The sequence below is a fragment of the Ranitomeya imitator genome, chromosome 5, assembly GCF_032444005.1.
Source record: "Ranitomeya imitator isolate aRanImi1 chromosome 5, aRanImi1.pri, whole genome shotgun sequence".
Lineage (NCBI taxonomy): Eukaryota > Metazoa > Chordata > Amphibia > Anura > Dendrobatidae > Ranitomeya > Ranitomeya imitator.
The window spans coordinates 459500045-459513377 of record NC_091286.1 but is presented as its reverse complement, the minus strand read 5'-3'; the positions used below and the strand labels follow the sequence as shown (position 1 = coordinate 459513377).

Genomic DNA, 13333 nt, shown 5'->3' with positions numbered 1-13333 from the left:
CAGATTTTACGGTAAGCAACCAAAAATCCTGTTTTATCATTAGGCATTTAGGACAACATTGCATCTTTCAGAGATCAACAATGAACTTTTGGAGTTAGTTTGCTGCACTGAAAGTAAAGGGGCCAAACAATATTGCACGCCCCACTTTTCAGTTTTTGAATTTCCACAAAATTTAAAATAACCAATGAATTTCGTTCAACTTCACAATTGTGTTCCACTTGTTGTTGATTCTTCACCACAAATTTACATTTGGTGTATATATATGTATATATGTGTGTGTGTGTGTGTATATATGCCCGATGCATCGGGTATTCTAGAGTATGCATGTCCACGTAGTATATTGCACAGAGCCACATAGTATATTGCCCAGCTTTGTAGTATATTGCACAGAGCCACATAGTATATTGCCCAGCTTTGTAGTATATTGCACAGAGCCACGTAGTATATTGCCCAGCTTTGTAGTATACTGCACAGAGCCACGTAGGATATTGCCCAGTGACGTACTATATTACCGAGCCACGTATGTCATAGGCTAAAAAAATAAACATACTCACCTAACGATCCGAGGGCCCCTTGTAGTGTAACATACTCACCAGTCTTGTTGCTGCTCCTCTGCGTCCCGTCTGTCCTCTTCCTGGGATCCTGTGCAGATGGGCGCGCGGCTTCCCGGGGCTTCAGGAAATGGCCGCGTGATGCCGCGCGTGTGCAGATGGAGATCGCGGCGGCCATTTTCCTGAAGCAGAGTCCCAGGGCCGGTGTGAGCAGGACCTATGATGACGTCGCGGTCACATGACCGTGACGACGCGGCAGGTCCTTGCCGCACACCAGCCCTGGGACGGGACCTCACCGAAAGCTGCCGCTTGCAATGGAGCGAACCGGGGAGCGTGGCGAGGAGCGAGAAAGGCGGCGGAGGGTGAGTATAGCAGGTTTTTTTTTATTATTTTTAACATGCATATTTTTACTATTGATGCTGCATTGGCAGCATCAATAGTAAATAGTTGGGGGACACACAGGGTTAATAGCAGCGGTAACGGAGTCCGTTACACCGCGGGCCGTTACCGCTGCCATTAACCCTGTGTGAGCGGGATTACGGAGCGGGCGCCGGGCAGTGAGTGTAGGGGAGGGACTAATCGGACTGTGGCCACCGCTGATTGGTCGCGGCAGCCATGACCGGCAGCTGCCGAGACCAATCGGCGAACGATTAACCGTGACAGAAAGACAGACGGAAGTACCCCCTAGACAATTATGTGTGTGTGTGTGAGGATATGTACATACATACAATGTCAGCTCCTGCTCTGATTTTACACTACGTGGCTGCTGAATTGCCGGGTTTTCTTCTATGCAAAATTTATATATAACATATATATATATATATATATATATATAATCATAGAAGAAAAGCCGGCAATTCAGCAGCCACGTAGTGTAAAATCAGAGCAGGAGCTGACAGCATAGAATACATGGATTACATACAGTAAATACACATAGAATACGAGAGAATTTTTCTAATTAAAAAAATGGCGTGGGCTTCTACATAATTTTCTTAACCAGCAGAGGGAAAGCAGATGGCTGGGGGTCGATGTTTATAGCCTGGGAAGGGGGTAATACCCATGGAGCTTCTCATGCTATTAATATCAGCTCACAACTATAAACTTAGGTTTTACTGGCTATTAAAATTGGGGACTCTAAAAAAAGACGTAGGGTCCCCCTATAATTAATAACCAGCAAAGGCTATGCAGACAGCTGCGGGCTGATATTAATAGCTTAGGAAGGGGCCATGGATACTGCCCCACCCCAGGCTAGAAACATGAGCTCTCAGCCATCCCAGAAATGGTGCATCTCTAAAATGTGCCAATTCTGTTACTTAGCCTCGCTCTTCCCATTTGCCCTGTGGCGGTGTCAAGTGGGGTGATAGTTGGAGGGGGGTTCTAGCCTCGAGGTTAGAACTGTAGAGGCATCAATAAGACCCCCCTCCCCCCCCCCCCCCATTACTAACCCCATAGTCATATCGTATAAAAACACACACACACACACACATTCTTTAATTGAAAGACTGACATACTCCTTTTAATAAATCGTAATTAAACCATACTAACGACTTCGCCCATTCCCTCAACTCTATTGTCTCCTGCAGTAGAGTTTAAAATACAAAACCACAATATTCTTCACCTTTCCGCAGAGATGATAATCCATTTGTCCTACGACTGGTCTAGCACTGCTACATGGCATGGCTAGATGGAAGGCTGCATGGTTGACTTATGCGACCATACAGCCTGTCATCCAGCAGAGACGCTGAGCACCATGTGCTCAGTGTCTCCTTGTGAACTCCTATTCCCTGTCTGAGGGCACCATGAGCAGGAGAACTTTCTTGTATGGTAACGGGTCCCCGGGCAGGGCTCACCTCTGCCCCTTTTCCCCACTGCTTCAATCTCTCCTCTGCACATCTCGGTACAGTGGACACGTTTTAGTCAAGTCATCTTGCCCGCTCTGCTGAGACATCAAGCGCAGGGGTGGAATGATGGGAGAGGGAGCAGCAGATTATTATTTATTTATATAGCACCATTAATTCCATGGTGCTATACATGAGAAAGGGGTTACATACAGGGTTATAGATATCGTTTACAGTAAACAAATTTACAATGACAGACTGGTACAGAGGGGAGAGGACCCTGTCCTTGCGGACTTACATTCTATGGGACTCTTCCTCTTCCATTGTTTCTTTCAACTGTATCGACATCTAGGATGCCGATATAGTTGAAAGTGCGATGCCGAGTGAGTCAAATCTATTTGGGGGACCCAAATGGCTTTGTGGGTCAAATATACTCACACTGCAGGCCAGATGTGGCCAGCAGGCCCAAGTTTGACATATCTGGATTAGGAGGATTGTTGTTCTCTCTGCTGTGTATGTTATCTGCACATCCAGAACATTTATTTTTAGGGCATGTTCCGCGGTCCTATTCTATTTAGTAAGAATCCTAGCCTAATTGTGTGTCTACAATATTTTGCTATGTGCACACGTTGCAGATTTGCGGTTTTTTAGCATTTTTGCACTATAAAAACGCTATAAAACTGCAAATAATCTGCATACATTAAGCATCCTATCATTTTTAATGAAATCCGCAATTTCTGTGCACATGATGTGCATTTTTCCGCATGAAAAACGCATTGCGGAAAAATAATGAACCTGCTCATTAATTTTGCGGTTTTTTTCGCGGTTTTCCCACTGTCTAATGCATTGGGAAGTGTCTGGGAAAAAACGCGCAAAAAAGCGCCAAAACCGCGCAAAAAACGCGCAAAAAAACGCATGCGGATTTCATGCGGAAATCTGGCAGAAATGTCCAGATTTCCACAGGAATTTTCTGCATGAATTCCTGAACGTGTGCACATAGCCTTACACTACTGCCTGCTGTGCAATAATGACTCATCAATGTCTGATCACAAGGGGGTGGAGGAACACTTTAATGCAAAAAAAAAAACAATGTAAAGTCTAAATTTGAAGGAAACATTAATTGTAATTTATAATTACAGAAATGAGTAGTTTTCAATGGTTTCATTTTTAATCAATTTTGCAGGTAGACTTTCCTACAACAATTGGTGTAGTACTGGACAGGGAAGATGGAAGCATTCCGATGGAGACAGATGGTGATCAAAGCAAATCCAGAGGGCCTACCTACTACATAGATACCAACTCACTCAGGGTACCAAGGGAAAACATGGAGGCTTTCTCACCGCTCAAAAATGGAATGAGTAAGATCCCTTCACTGGTTCACACCACTAATTAACTGTTATTGGGCTACATTTATGCACATTCTGGTTACATTTAGCTATTGTATGGTGTAATTAAATATTAGTATCTAAACAAATTTGGATTGACTGTTGCCAAGCTTTTTCAGAAGAGGATGTCAGACGTTTTCCTCTTAAGACTATTTATCATATGTCTGCTAGATACCTAATAAATATAAGGTTGTGAAAAGTTTGCAAGGTCCAGTGTGCTTCTCCATACAATATGTGTCAGCCAAGTTAACACCACATCCCGACAACTGTGATACTTAGAGTATGTTCATATGACATTTTCTTCAGGCGATCAAACTGGATGAGGTTTTCATAAGGGAAACCGCTCTCTGAAATGTCACCATTTTTATATTATTTATTTTTTCCCTTTAAGAGTCTTCCTGAAACTGTTTGTTGGTTTGAAGTGCATTAAAGGGAGTCTGTCAGTAGGATCATTCCTCCTAAGCCATCTACACTGCTCAAAAAAATAAAGGGAACACTAAAATACCACATCCTATATTACAGGCTGATCCAACTTCAGTGGAAATGAATCGTGACACGGAAAAGATGCTCAGTATTGTGTGTGGCCTCCACGTGCCTGTATGACCTCCCTACTGGGCATGCTTCTGATGAGGCGGCGGATGGTCTCCTGAGGGATCTCCTCCCAGACCTGGACTAAAGCATCTGCCAACTCCTGGACAGTCAGTGGTGCAACATGACGTTGGTGGATGGAGCGAGACATTCTGTCCCATATGTGCTCAATCGGATTCAGGTCTGAAGAACGGGCGGGCCAGTCCATAGCTTCAATGCCTTCATCCACATGAGGTCTTGCATTGTCCTGCATTAGGAGGAACCCAGGGCCAACCGCACCAGCATATGGTTTCACAAGGGGTCTGAAGATTTCCTATCGGTACCTAATGGCATTCAGGCTACCTCTGGCAAGCACATGGAGGGCTGTGCGGCCCTCCAAAGAAATGCCACCCCACACCATTACTGACCCACTGCCAAACCGGTCATGCTGAAGGCTGTTGCAGGCAGCAGATCGCTCTCCACGGCATCTCCAGACTCTTTCACGGACCTGTCACCTGCGCTCAGTGTGAACCTGCTTTCATCTGTGAAGAGCACAGGACGCCAGTGGCGAATTTGCCAATCCTGGTGTTCTGTGGCAAATGCCAAGTGTCCTGCACGGTGTTGGGCTGTGAGCACAACCCCCATCTGTGGACGTCGGGCATTCCGACCATCCTCATGGAGTCAGTTTCTAACCGTTTGTGCAGACACATGCACATTTGTGGCCTGCTGGAGATCATTTTGCAGGGCTCTGGCAGTGCTCCTCCTGTTCCTCCTTGCACAAAGGCTGAGGTAGCGGTCCTGCAGCTGGGTTGTTGCCCTCCTACGGCCCTCTCCACATCTCCTGGTGTACTGGCCTGTCTCTTGGTAGCGCCTCCAGCCTGTGGACACTACTCTGACAGACACAGCAAACCTTGCCACAACTCGCATTGATGTGCCATCCTGGATGAGCTGCACTACCTGAGCCACTTGTGTGTGTTGTAGAGTCTGTCTCATGCTACCATGAGTGTGAAAGCACAACCAACATTCAAAAGTGACCAAAACATCAGTACCGAGATGTGGTCTGTGGTCCCCACCTGCAGAACCACTCCTTTGTGTGTGTCTTGATAATTGTAAATAATTTCTCTAGTCACCTTGCAGGACAGCATAGGGGATGTCTCCATTCCCTAATGGGGGACAGGATGCACAAGAGGTTAAAAGGCCCCTCCTACCCCTTATTCGCCAGTGTCTTTCCTGTCTCCTGTGGGGCATGGAGAGGTTTTCATATGCTGCGTGGACGGCGACTGCAGTGTACCTGTTTGTTTTCTTTCTGCCGGGTAGTGGTGGTCATGGGCTTTACCGCCTTCCACATCATGCTGCTCCCATCTCCCCATGATTCGGGACCTTTCCTGGCCCACCCGCGCCTCCATGGGAGGTAAAGCAGGCCAGTGATCCCCAGCGGTGGCCTCCTTGAGCTCACCGGCTTTCCTCCTCCCTCCGCAGTGATGTTCGGCGTCCCGGAAGTGATGTCATCGCCGCGCGCGTGTCACTTCTGGTCCACTGCAGTGGAACACATCCACTTCTGGATTATCAGCCTCCTGCGGCCACCCAGACCTCTGGACACTACGGAGAGCACGCCATTCCACGTGGAGGCCTGCGCTTGGACCCGGCGAGGAGGAGGGGAATAGTTTCATCCGCGCTGGGGGCAGGGTTTATTTCTATGTAAACCTGCATGAAGATACCTTGTGGGCAGGAAGGTGCTTCCTGCCGTGCATCTGCAGAACCCAGCGCTGCCCCAGCTCCAGTAAGTTTGTTGCCGGATGGGTCCAAGGCCAGGGGTAATAAGGGGCCCCTTTTTACACTGCTCTCCCTCTTGCAGGGAGAAAAGTCTGCCCAGAAAATCCTGGCCAAAGTCTTCAAAATGTGCAATCTGAAGCTTCCCTCTCTATGGGAAAAAAAACTGTCAGGGGTGCACGGATAAAGTGGTCAGAGCAGAACAGTACCCTCCTTGAAGAAATCCGTGCCCTGGTTAAAAATGAAGTGCAATCCTCTCTAGCCGCCTTCAATCCTCCACCTCCACTGCCAGGTCCATCTCCTTCTAAAAAAAGGAAGATACATATTGAAGATTCATGCTCTGAGTCTGATCACTCATATTCTTCTTCAGAGAAATGGGGTGAATCTTCCACGTCTAAAAATTCGGAGGCGAGAAAGTATCTTTTCTCCTCTGATTACATTGAGGAGTTAGTAATGGCTGTACGTAACACAATGGGGTTACAGGAGGAATCTGTCCCTCAATCCATACAGGATGAAATGTTTGGAGGATTGAAATCAGAGACACATTTGGGGTTCCTGGTGCATAGGAACATTCTAGATTTAATTTCTCAGGAGTGGGAGCTCCCAGAAAAACGCCTAACCACTCCCTCTGAAATGAAGCACCGTTTTCCCTTAGAATCGGGTTCTCCTTCATAGGATATACCTAAAGTAGATATACAGGTGGCAAGAGTAGCGGAATAAAACTTTGCTCCCCTTTGAGCACTCCTCTCAGCTGAGAGATCTGCTGGATAGAAAAATGGAGAGCTTATTGAAAAAGTCATGGGAAACATCCACCTCGGGGTTAAAATCTAATATTGCTGCCACCTGTGTTGCCAGAGCGCTCTCACGTTGGATGGATGAGCTGGAAAAACAGATCTCCCAGGGTACGTCGAGAGGGGAACTTCTAGACTCTTCCCATTCTCCAAAAGGCTTCTGCTTTTCTGGCCTCTATGGAGTCAATTAGAATAGTGGCCAGAGCCTTAGTCCAGTCTAATTCTGCCTGGAGAGCCCTCTGGCTCAACATGTGGAGCGGTGACGTAACTTCAAAAATTAAGTTATGCTCCATTCCCTTTTAAGGGCGATTATCTTTTTGGTCCTGCTTTAGACGAAATTCTGAAAAAGGCCCTTCCAGAGCAGAAACCTGTAAGAAAACATTTTTTTTTTTCGTGCCCCCAGTCTAATACCTCCCAAACAAGAGGTAAGGGGAAAACCGGGAGATGGAGCTATGCCAAGGGCAAGGGGAAAAATATCCTTATTCAGCAACAGCCCCAGCAGGATAAACAATGACTCCATCCCGGTGGGGGGGAGGCTCGCACCTCCCCAACGTCACAGGGAGCGCATACATTTATGATGACGGGCATCGGAGATCTCTTAAAATCAATTGCAATCTCCCCAGTACCCCCTGAAGAATGTGGTTTGGGTCATTACACATATTTTCCTGGTGAAAAAGCCATCGGGGGATGCACGAGTTATAATAAATCTGAAAAACCTCAATTTTCATATTCAATAACGAAAATTCAAAATTGAGTCAGTGAAATCTGCTATTCCCCTGATAAGTCCGCATTATTTTATGGTAACCATCGACCTAAAAGTTGCGTATTTTCACGTGCCGATTCACCTCCGGCACAGGAAGTATCTCCGATGCGCAATACAGTACAACCAGCAAGTGAGACACTTCCAATTCAATGTACTTCTTTTCGGGATTTCTTCAGCGCCGAGAGTATTCTCCAGGATAATGGCAGAGGCGGTATCATATATCCGGAGATAGGGAGTCTGTATCGTTTCTTATGTGGACGATCTGCTTATCATGGCTCCCTCAGCCCAGACGCTCAGTGATCATGTTTCAAAGACTCTCGACATTCTCAGAACCCTTGGGTGGCTCCCAAATCTAAGGAAATCCCAGCTTCAACCTTCCAAATCAAGGAAGTTTTTGGGAGTTCTGTTAGACACTGTAAAAAAAATAAAAATAATAATTTCTCCCGGAGGATCATCGCCAGGCTGTAATCGGAAAAATTGCAGACTTCAGAGAAGAGAGATCCCCGACTCTTCGAAAGGGCATGTCAGTCTTAGGCTCCATGACTGCCTGCATCCAGTCAGTGTCATGGGCTCAGGCACATTCCAGAATCCTTCAAGCCCACATCCTCACAAACTGGGACGGGAATCCGGGCTCTTTGAACAAAAGAGTGCACACACGGGGGCATTTGAAAGCATCCCTAGCGTGGTGGTTAAACCCCAAAAATATACGCAAGGGTGTGAGCTGGTCACAATCTCCCCTGGTGACGATTACTACCGATGCCAGCAAATGAGGCTGGGGAGCTGTGATATCCCATACTCCTTTCCAGGGACACTGGAATCCGGCAACAAGCGCCAGGTCATGCAACTTCAGGGAGTTGAAGGCAGTGGAAGAAGCACTCTTGGCCGCAAGCAGCCTAGTATCAGGAAGTCACGTCAAAGTTTATTCGGACATCACGACTACAGTTGCTCACCTCAGACATCAGGGGAGCTCAAAATTCAACAGCCTAAGGAGCATCTCGAACCGAATTTTCTATTGGGCCGAAAAGCACCTTCTCTCTCTGACAGTCGTCCATTTAAAGGGGTCTTTCAACCTACAGGTGGATTTCCTGAGTCGCCAGGGCATTCAACCAGGAGAGTGGAGCCTTGAACAAAAGTCTTTAACATGCTGGTAGACAGATTGTGTCTGCCAGAGATCGATTTGTTTGCCTCAAGCCAAGATGCGCAGGTCCAAACCTTTTTTTCCCCTGAACCCCAGTGACAATTGCAGAGGAGTGGATGCCCTGGCCCAGCCATGGAATTTCCAAGTGGCCTACGCCTTCTCGCCAATTCCAATACTGGCGGAAACCCTTCAGAAAATCTGGGAAGATCAGGTTCCAACCATACTAGTGGCTCCAGTATGGCCAAAAAGAAGCTGGTTCAATCTCATTATCGAGTTACAGACAGATGGACCAGTCCTCCTGCCAATAGACGCCGATCTTCTCCTTCAGGGGGCCCCTTCAACATCAAAATCCCCAAAAATTGAACCTTGCAGCCTGGCTACTGAGGCCCAGGTCCTGAGTGCTAGAGGGCTATCGGATGCGGTAATCTCTACCTTGCAAAAATCCAGGAAGCCTGTTACTAATGCAATTTCTAGCAAGATGTGGAAAAAATGTTCATCTTTCTGTCTTCCTAATAGCCCAGATCCTTTTCATCCAAATATCTCGCAAATATTAGATTTCCTTCAGCGTGGGCTGGAATTAGGCCTTAGACCCAGCACGCTGAAGATTCAGGTCTCCGCCCTCAGTGCTGTTTTTGACTAAGATTTGGCGAACCACCGTTGGATCAGAAGATTCATGGTATCGGCTCTCAGATCACAACCCATAAAGCAATGGGACTTAAATTTAGTTCTCAGGGGACTCGCACAAGCACCGTTCGAGCCCCTGTCATCATGTACTCCTCAATTCCTGTCATCCAAAGCTTTTTTTCTTGTAGCGATAACCACAGCAAGACGTGTGGGGGAGCTGCAAGCTTTATCAGTAAGAGAACCCTATTTATTGATTACAGACAACTCTAGAATTCTCCGTCTTGATCCATAGTTCCTCCCGAAGGTGGTGTCTGATTTTCACCGATCTCAGAATATTGTTCTTCCTTCCTTCTGCCAAAATCCGGCAAACCCAAAAGAAGAAGAGTTCCATACTCTTGACGTTAAACAAACTATTCTACATTACCTTGAACTGACTAGCTCCTTCAGAGTTGATCAAAATTTATTCATCCATCTGTCAGGTCAGAATAAGGGGAGGAAGGTGGCAAAAAGTACCATCACCAATTGGATCAAGAGGGCCTTAACACGAAACCTATCTAGCCCAGAAAATAACTCTCCCAATCGGGTCAAGGCCCACTCAATGAGATCTACCTCTGTTTCATGGGCAAAAAAAGCGGGCGCTTCCATCGAGCAGATTTGCAGGGCCGCAACATGGTCTTCATCTCATACCTTTACCAAACGCTACAGATTGGACTCATTGTCCAATAGGGATCTAGGCTTTGGCCGGAAAGTTCTCCAGGCTATTGTCCCTCCCTAGTGTAGAATTGGTTAGTACTCCTCCTATTCTGTCATGGAAGGTGACTAGAGAAAATAGAATTAGACTTACCAGTAATTTGGTTTCTAGGAACTTTCCACGACAGCCCTAATTCCCTCCCTTGCCTTGAATAATATCCTGGGTTCATTAAGGTAGCTAGTGCTATGGTATACGTTATAAGTCACCGGTGAATAGGAGGTAGGAGGAGCCTTTTAACCTCTTGTGCTTCCTGTCCCCCATTAGGGAATGGAGACATTCTCCTATTCTGTCGTGGAAGGTTCCTAGAAACTGAAATACCGGTAAGTCTAATTCTATTTTCCATATGTTGTCTATTCCATTTGCACAGCAACATGTGAAATTGATTGTCAAACAGTGTTGCTTCCTGCTAAGTGGACAGTTTGATTTCACAGAAGTTTGATTTACTAGGAGTTATATTCTGTTGTTTTAAGTGTTCCCTTTTATTTTTTTTGAGCAGTGTACAGTCATGGCCAAAAGTATTGACACCCCTGCAATTCTGTCAGATAGTACTCATTTTCTTCCTGAAAATGATTGCAAACACAAATTATTTGGTATTATTTTCTTCATTTAATTTGTCTTAAATGAAAAAACACAAAAAGAATTGTCCTAAAGCCAAATTGGATATAATTCCACACCAAACATAAAAAAGGGGGTGGACAAAAGTATTGGCACTGTTCGAAAAATCATGTGATGCTTCTCTAATTTGTGTAATTAACAGCACCTGTAACTTACCTGTGACACCTAACAGGTGTTGGCAATAACTAAATCACACTTGCAGCCAGTTGACATGGATTAAAGCTGACTCAACCGCTGTCCTGTGTCATTTGTGTGTACCACATTGAGCATGGAGAAAAGAAAGAAGACCAAAGAACGGTCTGAGGACTTGAGAAACCAAATTGTGAGGAAGCATGAGCAATCTCAAGGCTACAAGTCCATCTCCAAAGACCTGAATGTTTGTGTCTACCGTGCACAGTGTCATCAAGAAGTTTAAAGCCCGTGGCACTGTGGCTAACCTCCCTAGATGTGAACGGAAAAGAAAAATGAACAAGAGATTTCAACGCAAGATTGTGCGGATGTTGGATAAAGAACCTCGACTAACATCCATCAAGTTCAAGCTGCCCTGCAGTCCGAGGGTACAACAGTGTCAACCCGTACTATCCGTCGGCGTCTGAATGAAAAGGGACTGTATGGTAGGAGACACAGGAAGACCCCACTTCTTACCCCGAGACATAAAAAAGCCAGGCTGGAGTTTGCCAAAACTTCCCTGAAAAAGCCTAAAACGTTTTGGAAGAATGTTCTCTGGTCAGATGAGACAAAAGAAGAGCTTTTTGGGCCAAGGCATCAACACGGTCCCTACAGTCAAACATGGCGGAGGTTCCCTGATGTTTTGGGGTTGCTTTGCTGCCTCTGGCGCTGGACTGCTTGACCGTGTGCATGGCATTATGAAGTCTGAAGACTACCAACAAATTTTGCAGCATAATGTAGGGCCCAGTCTGAGAAAGCTGGGTCTCCCTCAGAGGTCATGGGTCTTCCAGCAGGACAATGACCCAAAACACACTTCAAAAAGCACTAGAAAATGGTTTGAGAAAGCACTGGAGATTTCTAAGGTGGCCAGCAATGAGTCCAGACCTGAATCCCATAGAACACCTGTGGAGAGATCTAAAAATGGCAGTTTGGAGAAGGCACCCTTCAAATATCAGGGACCTGGAGCAGTTTGCCAAAGAAGAATGGTCTAAAATTCCAGCAGAGCATTGTAAGAAACTCATTGATGGTTACTGGAAGCGGTTGGTCGCAGTTATTTTAGCTAAAGGTTGAGCAACCAAGTATTAGGCTGAGGGTGCCAATACTTTTGTCTGGCCCATTTTTGGAGTTTTGTGTGAAATGATCAATGTTTTGCTTTTTTTTGCTTCATTCTCTTTTGTGTTTTTTCATTTAAGACAAATTAAATGAAGATAATAATACCAAATAATTTGTGTTTGCAATCATTTTCAGGATGAAAATGAGTATTATCTGACAGAATTGCAGGGGTGTCAATACTTTTGACCATGACTGTCTATGGGCATGTAGGTCATAGGAAGCTGAATAAAATACTATGATATCCAATGTCTTTTTCCAGAGAAATGCATGTTTTTTATGTAAGTGAGCTGTCAAGATCTATAGGCCCGATACTGATCTGCATGAGAATTAGCCTCCAGAGACTATTTTAAAGGAGCACCCACATGTTTGGCATTTCTGTAGCGATGACAGCCTGCCTAATTTGTGGGTACGTGTGTCCAGAAGCATGTACTGGGCACAACAACGTGCTGGTGACTACAACGTACTGGGCACTATAATGGACGTTTACAATTTTCACTCAGCAACATGTACTATGGCTTGTTTCTGGAAAACAACCATGGAGTCAAAATCGCCAATACACCTGTAGGTAAATTCCCAAATTGGTGTAATTTCCAAAATAGGGTCACTTGAGGGGGTAAATCTGTTCTTCAAGCATTTACAGGCTCTATATAAGGAGTCTGCAAACTGTTCTAGGAAAATCTGCGCTCCAGGAGACAAATGGCGCTCGTCCCTTCAGAGTCTCTCCTCATGGCCAAGCAGTACTGTACAGCCACATATGGGGTATTTCTACGTTCATTAGAATTGTGGTACAAATTTGCGTGCCGTGTTTACCAATTTCCCAGTATGAAAAAGTAAAATCTGGGGCTAAAACAAAATTTTTGTGGTAAAAAATATTTTTTTTTCTTTACTGCACAATAGTATAAAATTCTGTTATGCACCTGTGGTGTCAATATGGTGACTGTACCCCTGAATGAATTCGTTGAGGTGTAGATTGTATAATGGGGACACTTATGGGTTCTGACACCTTAGGGGCTCTGCCAATGTGACATGGCACCCTCAAACCAATGCAGCAAAATCTGAACTTCAATATGGCACTTCTTCCCTTCTGAGCATTACACTGTGCCTCAAAAGTAGTTTTCAACAAAATATGGGGTATTTGTGTGTGCAAAAGAAATTTCACCAAAAAAATTTGGGATTAATTTTCCCCTGCTATCCTTGTAAAAGAGAAAACAATTGGGCTAAAACCCATATATTCTGTGAAGCACCTGTGGGTTCAAGGT

At 45.4% G+C, this 13333-nt stretch overlaps 1 protein-coding gene across 2 annotated transcripts in view; it reads left to right on the top strand.

Moving 5' to 3' along the window:
• LOC138638182 (actin-like protein 6A) overlaps window positions 1–13333 on the top strand; it is a 62829-nt gene that overhangs the window by 26908 nt on the left and 22588 nt on the right. For both annotated transcript variants that reach the window (XR_011312461.1, XM_069727267.1), the window contains exon 3: window positions 3573–3747. Coding sequence is in view for 1 of the 2 variants with exons in the window: in XM_069727267.1 (XP_069583368.1) it covers window positions 3573–3747 (175 nt within the window). In the remaining variant the exon portion in view is untranslated. The remainder of the gene's footprint in view (window positions 1–3572; window positions 3748–13333) is intronic.